The sequence below is a fragment of the Ambystoma mexicanum genome, chromosome 1p (genome assembly GCF_040938575.1).
Source record: "Ambystoma mexicanum isolate Mex_15411 chromosome 1p, UKY_AmexF1_1, whole genome shotgun sequence".
NCBI classification, from domain to species: domain Eukaryota; kingdom Metazoa; phylum Chordata; class Amphibia; order Caudata; family Ambystomatidae; genus Ambystoma; species Ambystoma mexicanum.
In genome coordinates this window covers 95,064,770-95,080,490 of record NC_090921.1, presented here as the reverse complement: position 1 = coordinate 95,080,490, position 15,721 = coordinate 95,064,770, and the positions used below count along the sequence as shown (strand labels likewise).

Here is a 15,721-nt window from a genome sequence, read left to right as displayed (position 1 = left end):
AACCAGATATAGGGAGGCTAACATTCGAGAGGGGTCTGAGCCTGAAGGAGGGGGACCCAGGGGTAAAGTCATCACTCAACATACATTGGAAAGGAACTTTTTGTTTGTTTGTTATTTTTGAACACATCAGGTCCTCGGAGGCAAGAGACTTAACCACCAAAGGCTCTGATACCTGAGAATGGAACTGTCGTCTCGTGCTGGGAAAACTCAAGCGTGTGCTATGCTCAGGAGTCCCGCTTTGTCCCGGGCTCAACACGTGGGGAAGGGAGACCGCCGGCTACCGCATTCTGACTTATTTGTGAACACTTTTCTTTCTTGTGAACACTGTCCCACACTCTTTTTGTATTTAGTTGTCAGGCTTGCCAATAGTTTTTTTTAATTATAGGCCTTTTTATTTGACAAGACGCAACTAGGACTGCCTTATTATTATTTGATGGTCGTAGCTTGCTCCCATCTTAGATTTAGGTTTAGATTAGTCGTTTTTCCAACCTGCATATACAGTTTAATAAACGCCCTTGAACTGTGATCACTTGTCTGTCTTTACTGTTGCCACCATGAATTCCTTACAACTCCCAGCCAGTCAGTAGTTTTGCACTTAGTAAATCCCTTGCTTCTACCATTTTAGCATTTTTTGCCTATGACATCACCTTACATGCCAGTGATGGGCTTGCTCGCTCTCGCTTTTGCTCTTTCTCACTCTTGCTCCCTCCCGCCCCCTCTGAGATGGAAAATAAAAATATGCCTCCAGCTGTTTGCATTGAGGCTGATGCACAAGATCGTGGTGGAGCCTTTGTGGCTAACTCAGATATCGAAACTGCCTCAACGAAGGTAGCTCCACATGGAAAAATCGGGACTTTTGGGCATGATGGGGGCAATAATTAAGATTTAAATAAAAGCGTAATTGAAAAAGACCAAGGACCGCTGCAAATCTCTAAATACACCATAGTGGACAATAATTTGTTGTTAAACCTCCGCTATTCCCTGCAGGCAGATTGAATTGACAAAATAAGACGGGAAGAGATTTTGGCAGCTGGTGAGTAGGATGTCCCTGTATCGGTTAGCTATTAACGCAAGTAAACGCCTGAATCAAAGTCTGACGGAGACCCCCGATTTATTTGCAGATGAGCCGTGATAATAATGATACCTCTATTTCAGCATGTACAATGGTGACATCCTTAGCAATTACTATGTTGCAATTTGTGGTCAAAATTGTGTTAAAATTCTGCAAGAAAAACACAAGATATACAAACACATGGTGTGGCGCTCAGCCGCATTGATGAAGGTTGGCCAGCATTTTAACAAGGATGAGGTCATTAGAACTAACGAAATTGGAAATGTGGCTATCTCTGGGCTTGAAACTAGCAGAATTGTAATTGCTGATTCCTCTACCGGCCATAAGGAGCATTACAATGCCAATAGGTTTGACCAAGACGAAAGAAAGGGTGATGCCACTGGGTGGTATGTCACTCGGAAGGAGAAAAGTCCATTAAGAAGGCTAAACATCCAAAAATCGTAAAATAGTAAAATGAAAATCTGGATGAATGAAGCTACAGAGATCCATAAACACTTAATTGTCCTCAAATGTTGCCAACCTTCGCACCATGGAAAGAATGTCCCCTTGAAGGCCGTGGACGGGTTGAGCGCATTTGTTCGATACAATCCTTCGAGAAGGAGGACACGGGCCTCCGAACGCCACCAGTAAGGTATATCACCCACATGCCCTGGCTTTAGGACCCCTGTATTCCAATGCACCAGCCAGCCCCAGACCACGGATCATAAACCTGTTGGACGATCGATCAAAATCAGAAAGCATGGCATTTGCTGCCTTCACTCCTAGGTCACGTGATTTGTGCTGCGAGGTACAGGGAGTGATTTAATGATAGCCCAGAACGAGGGTGGGAGACCTTGGAGAGGTGCCGGCCTGTCTGGAAGTGAGTGAACTGTGTGAGTTAGTATGACCTCTGCTTTACCCCTGGGCACCTGTCCCTTCATACCGTGCACGATTACGTAGAGATGTGTTTTTTAGTTTGCAATAGAATTGCTACTTGTCCGCCTTCTGACTGATAACTGCAGCCTCACCCACGTGGAGGAAGATGGACGGAAAAGGCTGTGACCAATGGCCTGGCATCCCCTATGTTGCAGGTGATCTATGTGTAGGGACGCACCAACCAGCTGCGTGGGTTTCTGCGGTATGTCATGATGTCACTGATGACATTGTGTACATTTTTTAATGTGCTGCTCATGCAGATTTTGCCAGAATGTTCTGCGACAGCAGAGTTCTTTGTTGGCGCTTCCATCTGTGTGTGGAAATAAACGTGTTATCCCTGAAAGAGGTGCATTGAGCCTTTTCCCCTAGCGGATTGTATTTATTTCTGGAGTGAGTGTCTAGGGGGCTTTCCTACAGTTGGCAAGAGCAAAAAAGGGGATATTGTTTGTAAACATGATGAAAGGGTCTATTGTGAGGTCAGAGACGCCGATAGTGTTAACAGAATTTAAAAACATCAATATAGATTCTTTTGAGGCCATCGGGTGGGATCCTGATTGGTTAGAGAATGATTCCCAGCTAAAGCAACGTTTTTTTTAAAACAAATTGCGACTCAGCGATTGATGTGCAAATTAGGATGCTTTGACCTCATTGAAAACCAATCTGGTTCACATAAAAAAGTCACATAGCTATGTGCACTCTTGATGAGGTTTCATTTACCCACACTTAGTACAAGGCTCTAGAATGGGTATCCCGGAAGCTGAAAGACCCGGTAGGATTTGTAAATGTGGACAGCTGTTAGCAACTAATAGACATATTTTAACCTTCTGTAAGGCTATGGGAAAAGTCTACATGTGTAATTTAGGGAAAAGGGTATATGAGATCAATAATATTAAGAAGAAGGAATTTTGGTTATATTTTCTTTATACTGGCAATATTCCTTTTAAAAATAGCATTTTCTGACGTTTGAAACAGTATGAAACTTTAACAAATATAATGGACTAGTATGTTGGATAGTTGAGGTTTAATGTTTTATTAGAATGATATGATGAGCAAATCATATAGACCCATCGTCATCAACAAATGTTGTAATAAAAGTGCATGTGTGATGATGGCAGAGTTTTTCCTCAAAGGATTGTTTAAGGTGTTATTTGTACAAAGTGTTTTTATTTTTTATTGCCGTTCTTAAATTCAAATGCTTAATTTAAAGGATGAATCATACATAACCTGTTTTACTTTTTTTGTTGCACCTGTTCTATAATGTCACTGATTGAATGTATTTAATGTGAAAAGTTGGTATCCAGTGATTCACTCGAATACATAGCATCGAATGCAAAAGCCTCGAAAACAAATGCAAAGAAAAAATGCATTTTTTTGTAGGTAAAGGTTTTTTTAAAAATTAAAATAGGTTTTAATGGGTGAAAAAATAGTGGTTGGGGACCCCCCCCCCATAAAAAAATTCATTTTTTCGATGCATTTTTTTTTTCAAGGCTTATGCATTCGATGCTTTGGATGTCGAGGCTATCACTAGGAACCGAAAAGTTCTTATGAACTATATAATGTCACTGATTTAATGTATTTAATGTGAAAAGTTCTCATCAACTATAATGCATTACTATTAAAATTAAAAGAAAACTATTTCCGTCTTGCAAAGCATAAAGGGACAGGTTCCAGTAGAACTCTTTCTTAGGGTTATTCTGTTTCTTAATGATACTTGGCCCTTCACTGGTACGAGTAGACAGAGTTCCATAGTTGTGTGTGTCCCTGCTCCCCATACTCCTTTGCGGGTCTCCTACCTCTCCTGTTAGTTTCTTGTTCATGGGCTAGCGTCACCGGATCTCACTTTGGGTTCGGGATAGCTCTCAATGCCGGAACGGCTTCTGCGGTCATGCCGACACCTCTTGGTTATTCGGTGTGGCCCGGCATAGCCACAGCTGCATCGTTCTCAGCACCCTTTCTGGGCTGGACAGTCCACCTTTCCCAGGTAACACCACTACTCACTTGGTTCTCCTTTCCTCAGGGGTTCTCTTCCCCTGCATGACACGGTCCGCTGTTTTCTCACGGCCTCTTTGGTATGCCCAATGGCCAGGTCCGAGGATCTCTCTGTACTCAGCAGCTCCCAGCTCTTCCCAGGTTCACACCTCCAGGGCTTCACACTTTACCTTGAGTCCCTCTTCCATTCTTATATCCAAGTTCTGGGTTCTCCCCAGCTGTGTCATCAGTCCTTTCTCTCTCTTTGATGAGTATTCTCTTTTAGTGGTCTAGATTTCTTCATCAGAATTCGGTTGACTTTAGACCATAAAGCGTTCTGTGTTACTCGCTCATTTCTCTTCTATTGCTCAGTGGTTTTGGCAGACGTTTCTTCAAGATGAACGTTAGGGCTAATATTACAGTAGCAAATAGTGGCTTGCTCTGATGGACTTCTCGGAAGCATGGACGTTCATGATGATTCCAGGGAGTTTCTTGCCGGAATGGCAGTCCTTATCAACAAGAGGGGAGCCCCTCTCCCTTTGAGGTCCCACTTACCACCACCCATAGGGGGAATTTGGCTTAGTGGGCTCATCTCCTAAGCCTCACAAAGTAAGGCTCCTCACTGGGGAGAAGTGATTTGAGAGCCCTGCAATTTGTCACACTTGTCAGAACATCTCTGCTCCTTGGTTCTTCTCCACTTGCCTTCTCCTCCTTTGCCATAACTGGCGGGGCCTAAGATTGTGTGTCAAATGGATATGGAAGAAGGTTGTGGGGGCTCTTCACCGCTTGTCGTTATATAACACTTGAAATAAAACAAAGAAAGCGTAGGCTGTACAGCAGTATAGAAGTGTAGTCTCACACGGCCTAAATCATTGGGACAACACGGCTTGTAAAACCTTCTATTGGCCCTGAATCAAATGCAATTCGAGTTTCTTTCTTGCTACACAAGATGGTTGGTCATTATTTTGTTTTGAATTTTTATAACCAGTGGACATGCCGCACACCAACTTAACAGCCCAGGAGAGCGAGACAGTTTTAAAAAGATCACGAGGCATATGCCCCTCCCCCCCAGAACCTTTTTTGGGGCCCATCAGAAGCTAACTTTAATTGTGATATGAAGCCCCCCCAGTCTATCAAGACATAGCACCATAAAATATGTGCAGACTTGGATAGGCATTCTCAAATGGCCAATTCTGCATTCATGCCGTGATATGCAAATTGAACTAAAATATTGAAAAGGTTTAGCTTGAATGTATTATTGCTGTTCAAAACATCTAAAATCAGTCACTCCACTTCTCTCAACTGCAAACAAAGCTTGAAACATGGATTTTCACTTTATCATACAAACTAGTCTCAACATTCATACAAACAAGGGACAAACACTGAACTTTCCCACATCTGTCAGGAGGAAGCACCTTTTTAGATGCCACAGCAAGAACATAGCCATTATATCTGGCGTGTTAAACACCATGAGACACTGCAACATGAAAGATCAACATCCCCAAAAGGAGAGAGAAACTGCTGGTGGAACAGTTGCAGTGTCTGGAAAGTGAATGCAAAGTCAAGAAGACGAGACAGCAGAATCTCCCTGAAAACATAGTAAAGCTGCACCACAGCGCAACCTGAGAAGGCTGCAGTACAGCCAACATCTGGTACGGGAAGCTAAAGTAGAGAAGACGCTGTAGAAAGAAAAGGGCTGCCTGCTGACCAAATGAGAAGCCTGTATGTGGTAGCACAGCTCAAATACTGAATATTTGTAGCAGTGTAGGAATGAGAACAAGGGTCTGACCCAGAATCGTGTAGAGGAACTCTGGCATGGAGAGCCGTTCTGAAACAGAGAGGAAAGGCTTGTCGGCATTAAGCAGATCACATTGGCGTGAGGAGGAACAGAGGAGAGGACTGCTGCGAGGAGGGAGAATGAGGAGAAGCAATGAGGAGAGTAGTTGGATGGAATCGACGTGTAGCAAACCTACAGATGCCAAAACTGGAGGAATGACCAATGTGAGGGTTCAGTAATATGGGGCGGACACCTGTCTGCTGATTTATCAAAGTATGCAATTTTATTATTAAACTAAAGATGTTAACTTTTCCTACTCTGCTGAGCAATTCCATACCTAACCAAAGCTATGGGGGCACACTGTAACACAGGATAACTGGCCCTCACACTAAACGACAAATAGACAAAATAAACTAATGGCAATACAATCTACCATGAAGAATAATCACAATGTTTGGATGACCTTCTACTGTCCTGGGGATTTAGTCAATTCTATGATTGTTCAAATAAGGAAACAAAGGTCTTGAATTAGTTCTTGATAGGTCCAAATCAAAGTAAAAGTTCAATAACAAATGTTTCACTGGTGACAGATCTGTTTCTGGTTGAAATATCTACCTTCCACTTCCAGATAAATAGCACCAATGGTAATCCTGGTCACAAGGTTGTGTCCCTTGTTTAAGCAAGTGTGCCACAGCGCAAAAGAAATACAATAGCATCAATGCTAATTGTGTTCATGATGCTTTGACACTTCTTTAAGATAGTTTGCCACAGTTCGAAAGAAAATGCAATATCCACAATGTCAATAATACACAGTTCTTGATCAACATTTGGCACTTCTTTAGTTACAGTTTTAGTATTCACAATGGTGAATTTGCCAGGATGAGTTTTCCGTGCTGCTGCTTCCACTTCAACAATCAGACCTTTACTGGCTTTACCATTAGAATAGTTACCTTTGGCTCAGACAATTACAAGATTGCATCTACTGACAACCAGATATATGACAAACAGTTCAGTACTTTAGGCGACTACCACAGCTTCTGCACTTTTGAATATTAGACAGGTTATGACAAGATATAGTTCAACCTCCTCAGGTAGGCAAGGCATTCTTCCTTTGAATAGCTTTGTTCAAAAAGGGGCAGCCACAATAAACTCAGTTTGCCTTTATGACTCACTTCTGTCTGACCTCCACAGTCTTTGTTATTACAAGTTGTGTCTACTTCAGAATATTCTTTTAAGCAGCCAGTTCCCCTTCCCAAGCTTTATATGCACCTTTCTACCAGCTATCAGCCCAAGTAATTACCCAGATGCTTGTGTGCCACTCTTAGCTTCAGGTAATGCTTGCACACTTGTATTCTAGGCCATTTAATTGTTAGTAACTTCACAGTACAGCTGGATGGCTCTTTAACTCTTAGAAAGGTTGGTTTTACTATTAGAATGGGGAACCTCTTGGCTTGGGCAATGCTTGTTATTCTCTTCATATTCTTTTAACTTCTTAGAAATAATAGGTATGTCACTTCTGGATACAGTATAAGGTTCTATCTTCCTGCAAAGAACACAATTGGGTTCACGCAACCTCTCTTGAAGCAGATTTCAAGGTTTGAGATGGATATATAATTGTATTCCTGCTCAAAAAGGTAACCAATATGGTTCAGACCTTCTTTGGGAATCACAATTAGGCACACGCGACCACGCTTTGATATAGTGTTCACGCTTTGAAGATTGTATTTGGTAATGGTCTTAGCAGCGTTCTCTCTCCTTAATTAGGGACACGCAACCACTCCTTCAGACAGCAACAGTTTTTTAACATAGGAAAAATGGATTTCAACAAAGTTAGCTTCTCATGCGAGTAATAGATCTTTCCGTCTTATTCGCGTATGCTACTTTTGTGTATGTTATTTTGGATGCAACAAACAATGTCTACTTGCATAAAGCCTTACGCGAGTTAACAAGGAGCCGGATAGTGTTACCAGCAAGTCTTACGCAGTGTGTAAGAATGGCGCACTTCACTCACTAGCTTCTCAGATGCATTCTTTCTGGGTTGCACTGCTTTCCTGACTTGCACTCCAACTTCTAATGCTTTTGGCTCGCTGTTGACCCACACCCTTCTCCTGAACAGGTATCTCCGGTCCGGTTACATTTTGTGGGAGCTCCCTTTACTCCTGAGATCTTTGGCTTGACACTTGCTTCTTGCCTCAGTCTCCTGCACCTCTGCAGCTCAGCAAAAACCACAGAAATAAAGCTCATATGGCGAAAACAGTCTCTCCTACACGTCTTCCGCTGCGCAGCCTCTGCACCTCAGAGTTTGGAATGTTATGTTATGTTATAAAAACGTAGTAAAGCGCACGTACACCCGAGGGTATCTTGGCGCTAGTTGCTGAGGGTAATAGAGGACCAGAAAGGCCAGACAATACCATAAGAAAGAAAGGGTGGCTTAAAAGAGAGTAGTTTTCAGCAATCGACGGAATGAAAGGTGGTCTTCAGTAGCCCGAAGAGCAATAGGCAACTTATTCCAGGGTTTAGCAGCAGCCACTGAGAAGGTGCGGCCTCCCATATGTGACAGACGGAAGTGGGGGATAGTAAGAAGACACACAGAATGAGAACGCAGCAAACGGGATGGAGTGTAGTGGACAAACTTAGTTTGAAGATACTCAGCGCCCACGCCATAAAAGGCGCGATGCACCAAACATAGTGATTTAAACAAGATCCGGCTGGCTACCGGAAGCCAATGGAGTTTCTTAAGCAGAGGAGAGATGTGGGATCCAAAGGGAGGGCGAAGTATAGAACGAACGGCGGCATTTTGCAGCAGTTGAAGCTTTTGGATCAGATAGCGAGGCTGGAAGAACAGGACTCTCTCAGAACATGCGGGTGAAATCTTTGTTTCCACGTTCCAGCGTCCCTTTAGTTTTCCCACTTCTGATTGGTTTGCCAGGCTTGTGTCGCCTTGTTGCTTCCACTGCTACAACTTGCACTCTAGCTAACATTCCAGCTCCTTCCTTCTTTACCTGAGGGGGCTTTTTATGCCTCCCAGGTTTCCTCACATGTGAACTGTTAACCATTGCAGTAGTCAGGCAATAGAGCTTGCTAGGCTTGAGTGCCAGACTGCTGCAACTTGCTATGCCTCTTCAGCCCTCTTTCTTGTCACAGTACTTCTGGGATTCTGACGCATCTAGTCCCCTTCAATAAAATTAGTTCTTTTAATTATTGAGTTATTTCCTAAAGGTAGATGTATTCCTGTTTAGCCCATTAAAAGATGGACTGTTAGAATTGGTTGCTACAGAGGAAGGTAATTTATGGAAGACATTTCCAGATTCCTTTACATTAGACCGTTGGGAATAAGGAAGGTGTTTGGTGGTGTTTGTTTTTGGATACCCAGAAAGATATTTCCTTTGGTAGAGATTGTTCAGAATTTACAATACTTTGTACTTTAATATGAGGGTCATGTAAACTAAAATGACAATAAGCCAGTTCCTCTTTTGGTACCTTAGGAAGGATCCCTCTTCCAGAGGAAAAATACTGGGCCTCATCCCATGGAATCCCCTCCCCATCCTGGGCCCGTCTCCTCCCAGGTGATCCTCCCGCAGTACACCACCCTCCAGGGTTAGGATCAGAAGTGTCTGCCTTCCCCTGGCCACCTGGCAGGAGACTTTAGGCAGGGTTTCAGTGAGTGATCCGTAGGATTCTTCACACCAAGCTTGGTGGTTGGTGAAGCAATGTCCATAGTGGCCAACAAAGCATAGAGTGAATATTGCCAGAATTGGGGAAAGCAAAGTGAATGTGTGGCGGAATAGTACAAAAATCCAAAGACCTGTTGAGGGAGTAAATTAAAATACCTGACAACAATTTTATAAAGCCGACAAATAGAAGCAGCATTTCCCAAGCCACGTCCATTGATGGGACAGTTAGTTCCAATGGTGTCCAGTCATTAATTCGAAAACAAAAGGATCGAATGCAAAAACAAATACAAAAAAATAAAAAGTGCATTCAGTCTTTTTTTTCCCGGTCCTTTTGACTCAAATGTATTTTTTATTCGAACCTTTGTATTCAAATCTTTGACCGTAAACCAGTTGCAATGTATTAGTTTGTTAATCAAAAGCACATTAAGAAACTTGAATTACAAAAAGGTGGCCATATATGGTGATTCCCGCGCCAAGTTGGTTGAAGAAGTGCGTGCTAGGAGTTTGTCTTGTATCTTGCGATATTCCTGATTGATGTATGCTTGCAAACACTGTTATTTAATATAATTGTTGAAAAAAGATCTTAAGAAGCAGCAAGAGTCTATTGTGTTATTGCCGATTGTGTTATTGTTGATTGAAGGATCCTGGGAAACCGAGCCCTATCTAAAGGCTAGAGTGAAGATAGGGTACTACCACCCAGTCGTTTCGGACACCCACATGATCTAGAAGTTGGGGATGGGGAGTAGCCTTGCCAGCACTCCTCTAAACACCCTCGATGTCACATCAGTAACCACAAATTGGTCTCAACTTAGCACTGTTCCTGCATCCACTACTTATTTTCCCAAATGATTCACAAAAACTATTTTTCCCCAATACTATTCAAATGATTACACATAGTTTTGTTTTAATCTCCCAACAAATAGCCCCAAGAGCGAGCTTCTTGCCACATTTAAAATGTATTTGCATATGGAAATTACTGTTGACCTCCTCTAGACCACTAAGCATGGCTGTTGGAAATGACTTAATCTGTTCTCTGTTACTCTGCCCATTCCACAGGACTCTTATCTTGAACTGCAGCAGTTATCGTCAAGCGTGCTGGTGGGGTAAGGAGATTGGTGAACTAGCAGCCAAGCGCGGCAAGAACTTCCTGGAGATGCACCGCTTCGAGTCCTTCGCACCAGTCCAGGAGAAGACGTTGGCTAAGTGGTGAGTTTTCCCTTTCCAGCCACTCTTGCCCATTTGGCTGGGCCTCGCTCCCCCTGGTTATCTAGATTCCGGGGAAGAACACTTGTACGTCCTGTGCCAAATCCTGTCTCAAGCTGTAGGCTTGGCTGGGATAGTACCTCATAAGTTTCTGATGACATCGCTCTTTCTTGACATTATTTCCAGCCACTCTTGCCCATTTGGCTGGGCTTTGCTCCCCATGGTTATCTAGATTCCGGGGAAGAGCACTTGTACGTCCTGTGCCTAATCCTGTCACAAGCTGTAGGCTGTAGGCAGTGGAATACACACTGACTGTTGGATGTGATAGTACCTCATGAGTTTCTGATGCCATCACTCTTTCTTGACACTCTTTCCAGCCCTTCTGCTGCACATCAAGGCATACGCTCCCCATTGCTGTCCCACTTCCAGAAAGGCATGCTGCTATGATGGGGCATTGATCAAAGGGAAGGATGATACTGTGCTCCAGCTAAGCCCTTAGGGTGCGACTGTTTTTCTGTAATCACTGTTCCACTGTTGAGTGGCGACTGTGCCCTCTTTGTTCATGACACCAATCTCTTTGTGGAATGCCATACATGTCCAGGGATGTCATGACTGTGTGCCTTAGTTAGCGAGCACCTGTGTACCTGCTTCCCGATTAGTCACTGTTCCCTCCATTCACTGATGTAATTTGGGAATATTTGGTGATGCCCCTCACTGTAGGAACTCTTGTACTGATAGTCCTGGCACGCTACCTACAGCCTCCTTGGATACCCACAACTTCAGTACAGAGATCGGAACAGTTCTAACAAAGCTTTAGAAAATCAATGGAAACCAGTGCACAGGTGCAGCCCCTCCTGCGTGCAGACTCCACCCCAATAATCATGCACTGGTTTTCATGCACCTGCTCTCCTCTACCTCTGCAGATGCCACAAATGAGAGAATGGGGGTGATGGGTGCGGCGTCTTTAGAAGGAAAGGTCATAGACTGCCTCCTCCACTCTCCTGGGGTATATGATAACGCCACAATCGATTGAGGGAGGATGTCTGAAACTACTCTATTTAGCCAAAAAGAGCCTCTTACTTAGAACTAGTATTCTGAGAGCAATGTTTGCCAAAAGCATGTGAATTACCCCAGATAGCTGCTCCGCAGATCACATCCATGTCATGTGGTGTAGGTCTACTTGGTCGAAAACATTTGACCTTTTCACATTTGACTCAATTTGTTTTGGTCGTTTTGGGGTTGAAATTAGGGGGGGGGCGACACCCCGCAAACCCCTCTAATCCCTTACCTCACCCCATATATATATATATATATTTAATTATATTTGACAGAAATCGATCAAGAAAATTATCAAAAGTAAAAGGTCAAATGTTTCTTGAACAAGTAGGCTAATACCGTTTTCGCCACTTATGCGATCATCTCCCTTATGGCATGCATGGGGATCCCTGTTAAGGAAGTGGCTCAACTCTGGAAGTGGCACAGCCCTGGAAGAGTCATGGAAAGTTATGATAGCCAATGCATGCAAGGGTCGGGGGACTGGTTGTATTTGGTGCTGCTCCTGTCGAAGGCTTGCGCTGCTTTTGTAACGCTCCCATTTTACAGAAGGTACTAACCTCCCAGGAGTCTGGATGAAAGGGGGAAGGGCAGAAAAAATATTTGGAATCTTACATATGCCTTTTCGTTAATGAGAAAAAAACACCATGAATGTATCCCCCTCCCATCCAGCAATGAGCTTAGCAGAGGTTTCAGCAACACCAGCCCCAGCACCAAATTCAACTGCTGGTGCAGAGTCTGTTATGATGTTGCAAGAGTTTGTTTTCAGGTGCAGATCTGAGATCTGGTGTCCTTGTGTTGATCGAGTCTCTTGAAAAGGACGCTCTTTGGAGTATATCCTATTTCTTAAGTGTTTGTTGGCTTTTCTAGGTTTGTCAATGGCAGGGGATACTTTGACGCAGCTGCCGATGCCCTGATGCAGGCCAAGGAGGAAATCTTCATCACAGACTGGTGGTGAGTGCAGGCACTTGGGGGAGGGGTACCAGTGGCTTCAGGGCTTCAGGGTGATGATCATGAAGGAAGGATTTGGGTTGTTTCATTGTTGCACATTTGTAGAGATGCCAGTGGTGGTTTGGGGGTCCATGTGTTCATGTACGCTTAGTCACTATGGTCTGAGTGCATCTCATATCGCCATTGTGTTTGTAGATATCCCCCCTATTTCTTGTTAATCTGTATGTTTTTCTTTTTTGTCTGTTCTTTCATTCATTCTTTTATGTTGAGCACGGATTTCTCGATCCATGAATTTTTCAAGGTTTTGATTTCTCGCATGTATTAAATCATATATTGCATTTCCTCTGTATCGTTTTTTTCAATTTGTTTAGCTTTTCTTTTAAAAAATCTTTTTAATTTTTTTTGTTTTTGTATTCGTATGTTTGGTTTAGTACAAACCTTTCACAATTCCATTTCATGAGTTCCCGTCCCCCAGTAAAAAAATCTCAAAATCACATCTTCCTTCGTTCCCTTACCGATAAAAATAATCCTCATATGACGTCATAGTGCAATTTACAAGTTCAATACTTCCTCCAGAAATTGCGTTGCTGCCAAAATACATCATTTTCCCAAATGATATATTTGTGGCTAGGGAACTTCACTAGATATCTAGGGAGTTGGTTTATCGACCTTCGTTCCGGGGGCAAATCAAGAGGTAGTTTATACATACTTGTTTTTTCAGTCTGCACTTCGGTTCTGGATTTCCCTTTATCCAGGTTATTCAAAAGTACCTCTTCAGTTAGACCTGGAGTTTCCAGCCATTCTCTACATCTGTTTCCACGGACCCAATATCCCATCCTCTCTCCATTCCTTGCCGTTCTTATTAACTTTTAACAGATTTCAACTTGTCCCTACCCGGGAGACAAACCGTGCTTGTCTTGTATCAGAGTGCCCATACTCACGCACCCATTTATTTAGATGTTTCAACAGGATTGAGGCAAAGATCTTTCCTAGGGTGTCCAGGAGGGCGATGGGTCTATAATGTTTAGGGTCGTCCCTGTCACCCTTCTTATATATTAGGACGATCAGTGCCTTTCTCCATGAAGGTGGAATTTTTCTGGCCACTAAAATCTGATTGGGCATTCTGCCCAATCATCTGGATTCTCTTTTAGAAAGTTATTATTTAGGCCATCAGGGCCCCTCTTGAGTGGTTCAACTTTTTTATTAGTATGTCTGTCTTCCCTGTCAACCACAATGGACATGGCGTCGGAGAAATTTGCTGAGTTAAGCGCGATCCCATGATCTGAGCCATTAAACAGAACAGTGAAGTATTCAATCCATTCATTTTCCGGTACAACGGGGACCAATGTAGCCAATTAGAACATGGCATTGTTGTTAAGCAGCTTCCATAATTCTTTAGTGTTTTAGTTAGACAAAATATTCTAGCTTCTGCAACTTCTTGGAAGCGTTGAGCTCTAGTAGCCAGTAACCAATTTCTATATTGTTTTTTCCTCTTCCTCAAGCCAATTTGTCCCTGTTTTTTGAGCTATCTATACACTATAGACCCGCTCTCAGGATTTTCTTCATCTGTCTCACTCCCTGCCTTGGATAAAGCAGCCTGTTAACTTCTTGTTTTGTCCCGGTATTAGATTTCACTGAGAAGTCTATCAGCACACTCAAATAGTCCACCCCCTACTGTTGGACTTCAAGATCGTTTTGAATTTAGCAGTTACCAGTTTCACATCCCGTGGCATTATTCTTAAGTGGCTCCCACCCTGATTGGTGTGTATTACGTCTGTCATCAAGCATGGGCCAACGGTATCTCGGCTCCCTAGGTTCAGCATCAGGTGTTGATAATCACGGTCTGTCATCGATTTAACTTCTAGACTAGTCAGCTATTCAACCAGAAACAAAAAAATAGTCCAGATATGCTATCTGGTGCTTTCTGGTTACCCCAAGACCATGTCACCTTCCTAGGAATATCTCCTCTTAGTTGACCGTTCACCAGACCCACATCTCGCTCTTTGAGTTCTGAAACCCATAGGGCTGCTTTGACTCAGCAACCTCTCGGGAAGCTTTATTCCTGCTTTTTCCAAATATTTTATGTTAAGATCTCCACAGAACACTATATAAGGGTCATTCATTATTACTCGCAGATAGTCTATCACATTGGTGATTGCCTCCACAAAGGCTTCCTCCCCCATCCCTACAAGGTTCCAATACAAATTGATTACGATTAGTATCAACAGGACTTGACACTCCACCCTCTCTCAAGACAAAGTCACTATGTGCACAAAGGCGTTAACATTCCTCATCTCCAGAATGGTGCAGGGGCCACCCCTTTTCACCAATGTCAAGAGTCCTGCCGATGTTCTTCCCGCCTCTCGTGATTGCAGGATTGAAGCAAATATCAAATCCTTCGCACATCGGCTTATTAGATAGCCACGTGTCCGGCATACAACATATGTCATAGGACGCCACGTCCAACCCCTCTTTTTTTTTAACATGAATCTTCTCGTATTCCATGAGGCCAAGCGTAAGAGGGATCCCTGCATAGCAGGGAGTTAAAGATCTGATGCTTGCACCAGTGTCATTGCCAAACAACCCCTGTCTGACGAGGGTTCTGGTGAGCTCTTGGTTTCCATGCCCATCTTGACGTTTCTCCCTTCGCCATTTACATCTCCAAAAGTCACTTTCAATGAGGAGCCTCTTCTTTCCCTTGGCTAGATTGACCAAGGGTATTCAACTCCCACATGCGTGGGGGTTCGAAACCATCCAGACGTTGCTCTTTGATCAGAGTTAGGTACCCAAGCTTGTTCTTGGCTGTGGTTGACCTGGATTGAGGGACCATCTCCAGTTTCCTTAATAGCTGGTCGGCCTCCCTCCAGTATCTCAAATCCCAAGGGTAGAATGAGGGCCAGCTTACATCAGGCAGTTTCTCACCAGCACGGAGCGAAGATGTAGAATCGCCTGTCAAGGCGGCTTTCTCTTACTAATTCTATGATCTTGATGTCGTCTGGACCAATGAAATTGAGTTTAGGCGAACAGTTTTTAGAACGTTTTTCCTGTTAATTGTCAGGCCATCTCTTTTTGGGATTAGACGTTCAATCGAGACTTGGAGCTTCATAG

The 15,721-nt window shown here is 43.3% G+C and overlaps 1 protein-coding gene across 5 annotated transcripts in view; it reads left to right on the top strand.

Moving 5' to 3' along the window:
• The window catches only part of PLD2 (phospholipase D2), a 730,967-nt gene that overhangs the window by 494,623 nt on the left and 220,623 nt on the right, over window positions 1-15,721 (top strand). For all 5 annotated transcript variants that reach the window (XM_069644098.1, XM_069644072.1, XM_069644080.1 and 2 more), the window contains 2 exons: window positions 10,463-10,612; window positions 12,533-12,616. In XM_069644098.1, coding sequence (XP_069500199.1) covers window positions 10,463-10,612; window positions 12,533-12,616 — 234 coding nt within the window. The remainder of the gene's footprint in view (window positions 1-10,462; window positions 10,613-12,532; window positions 12,617-15,721) is intronic.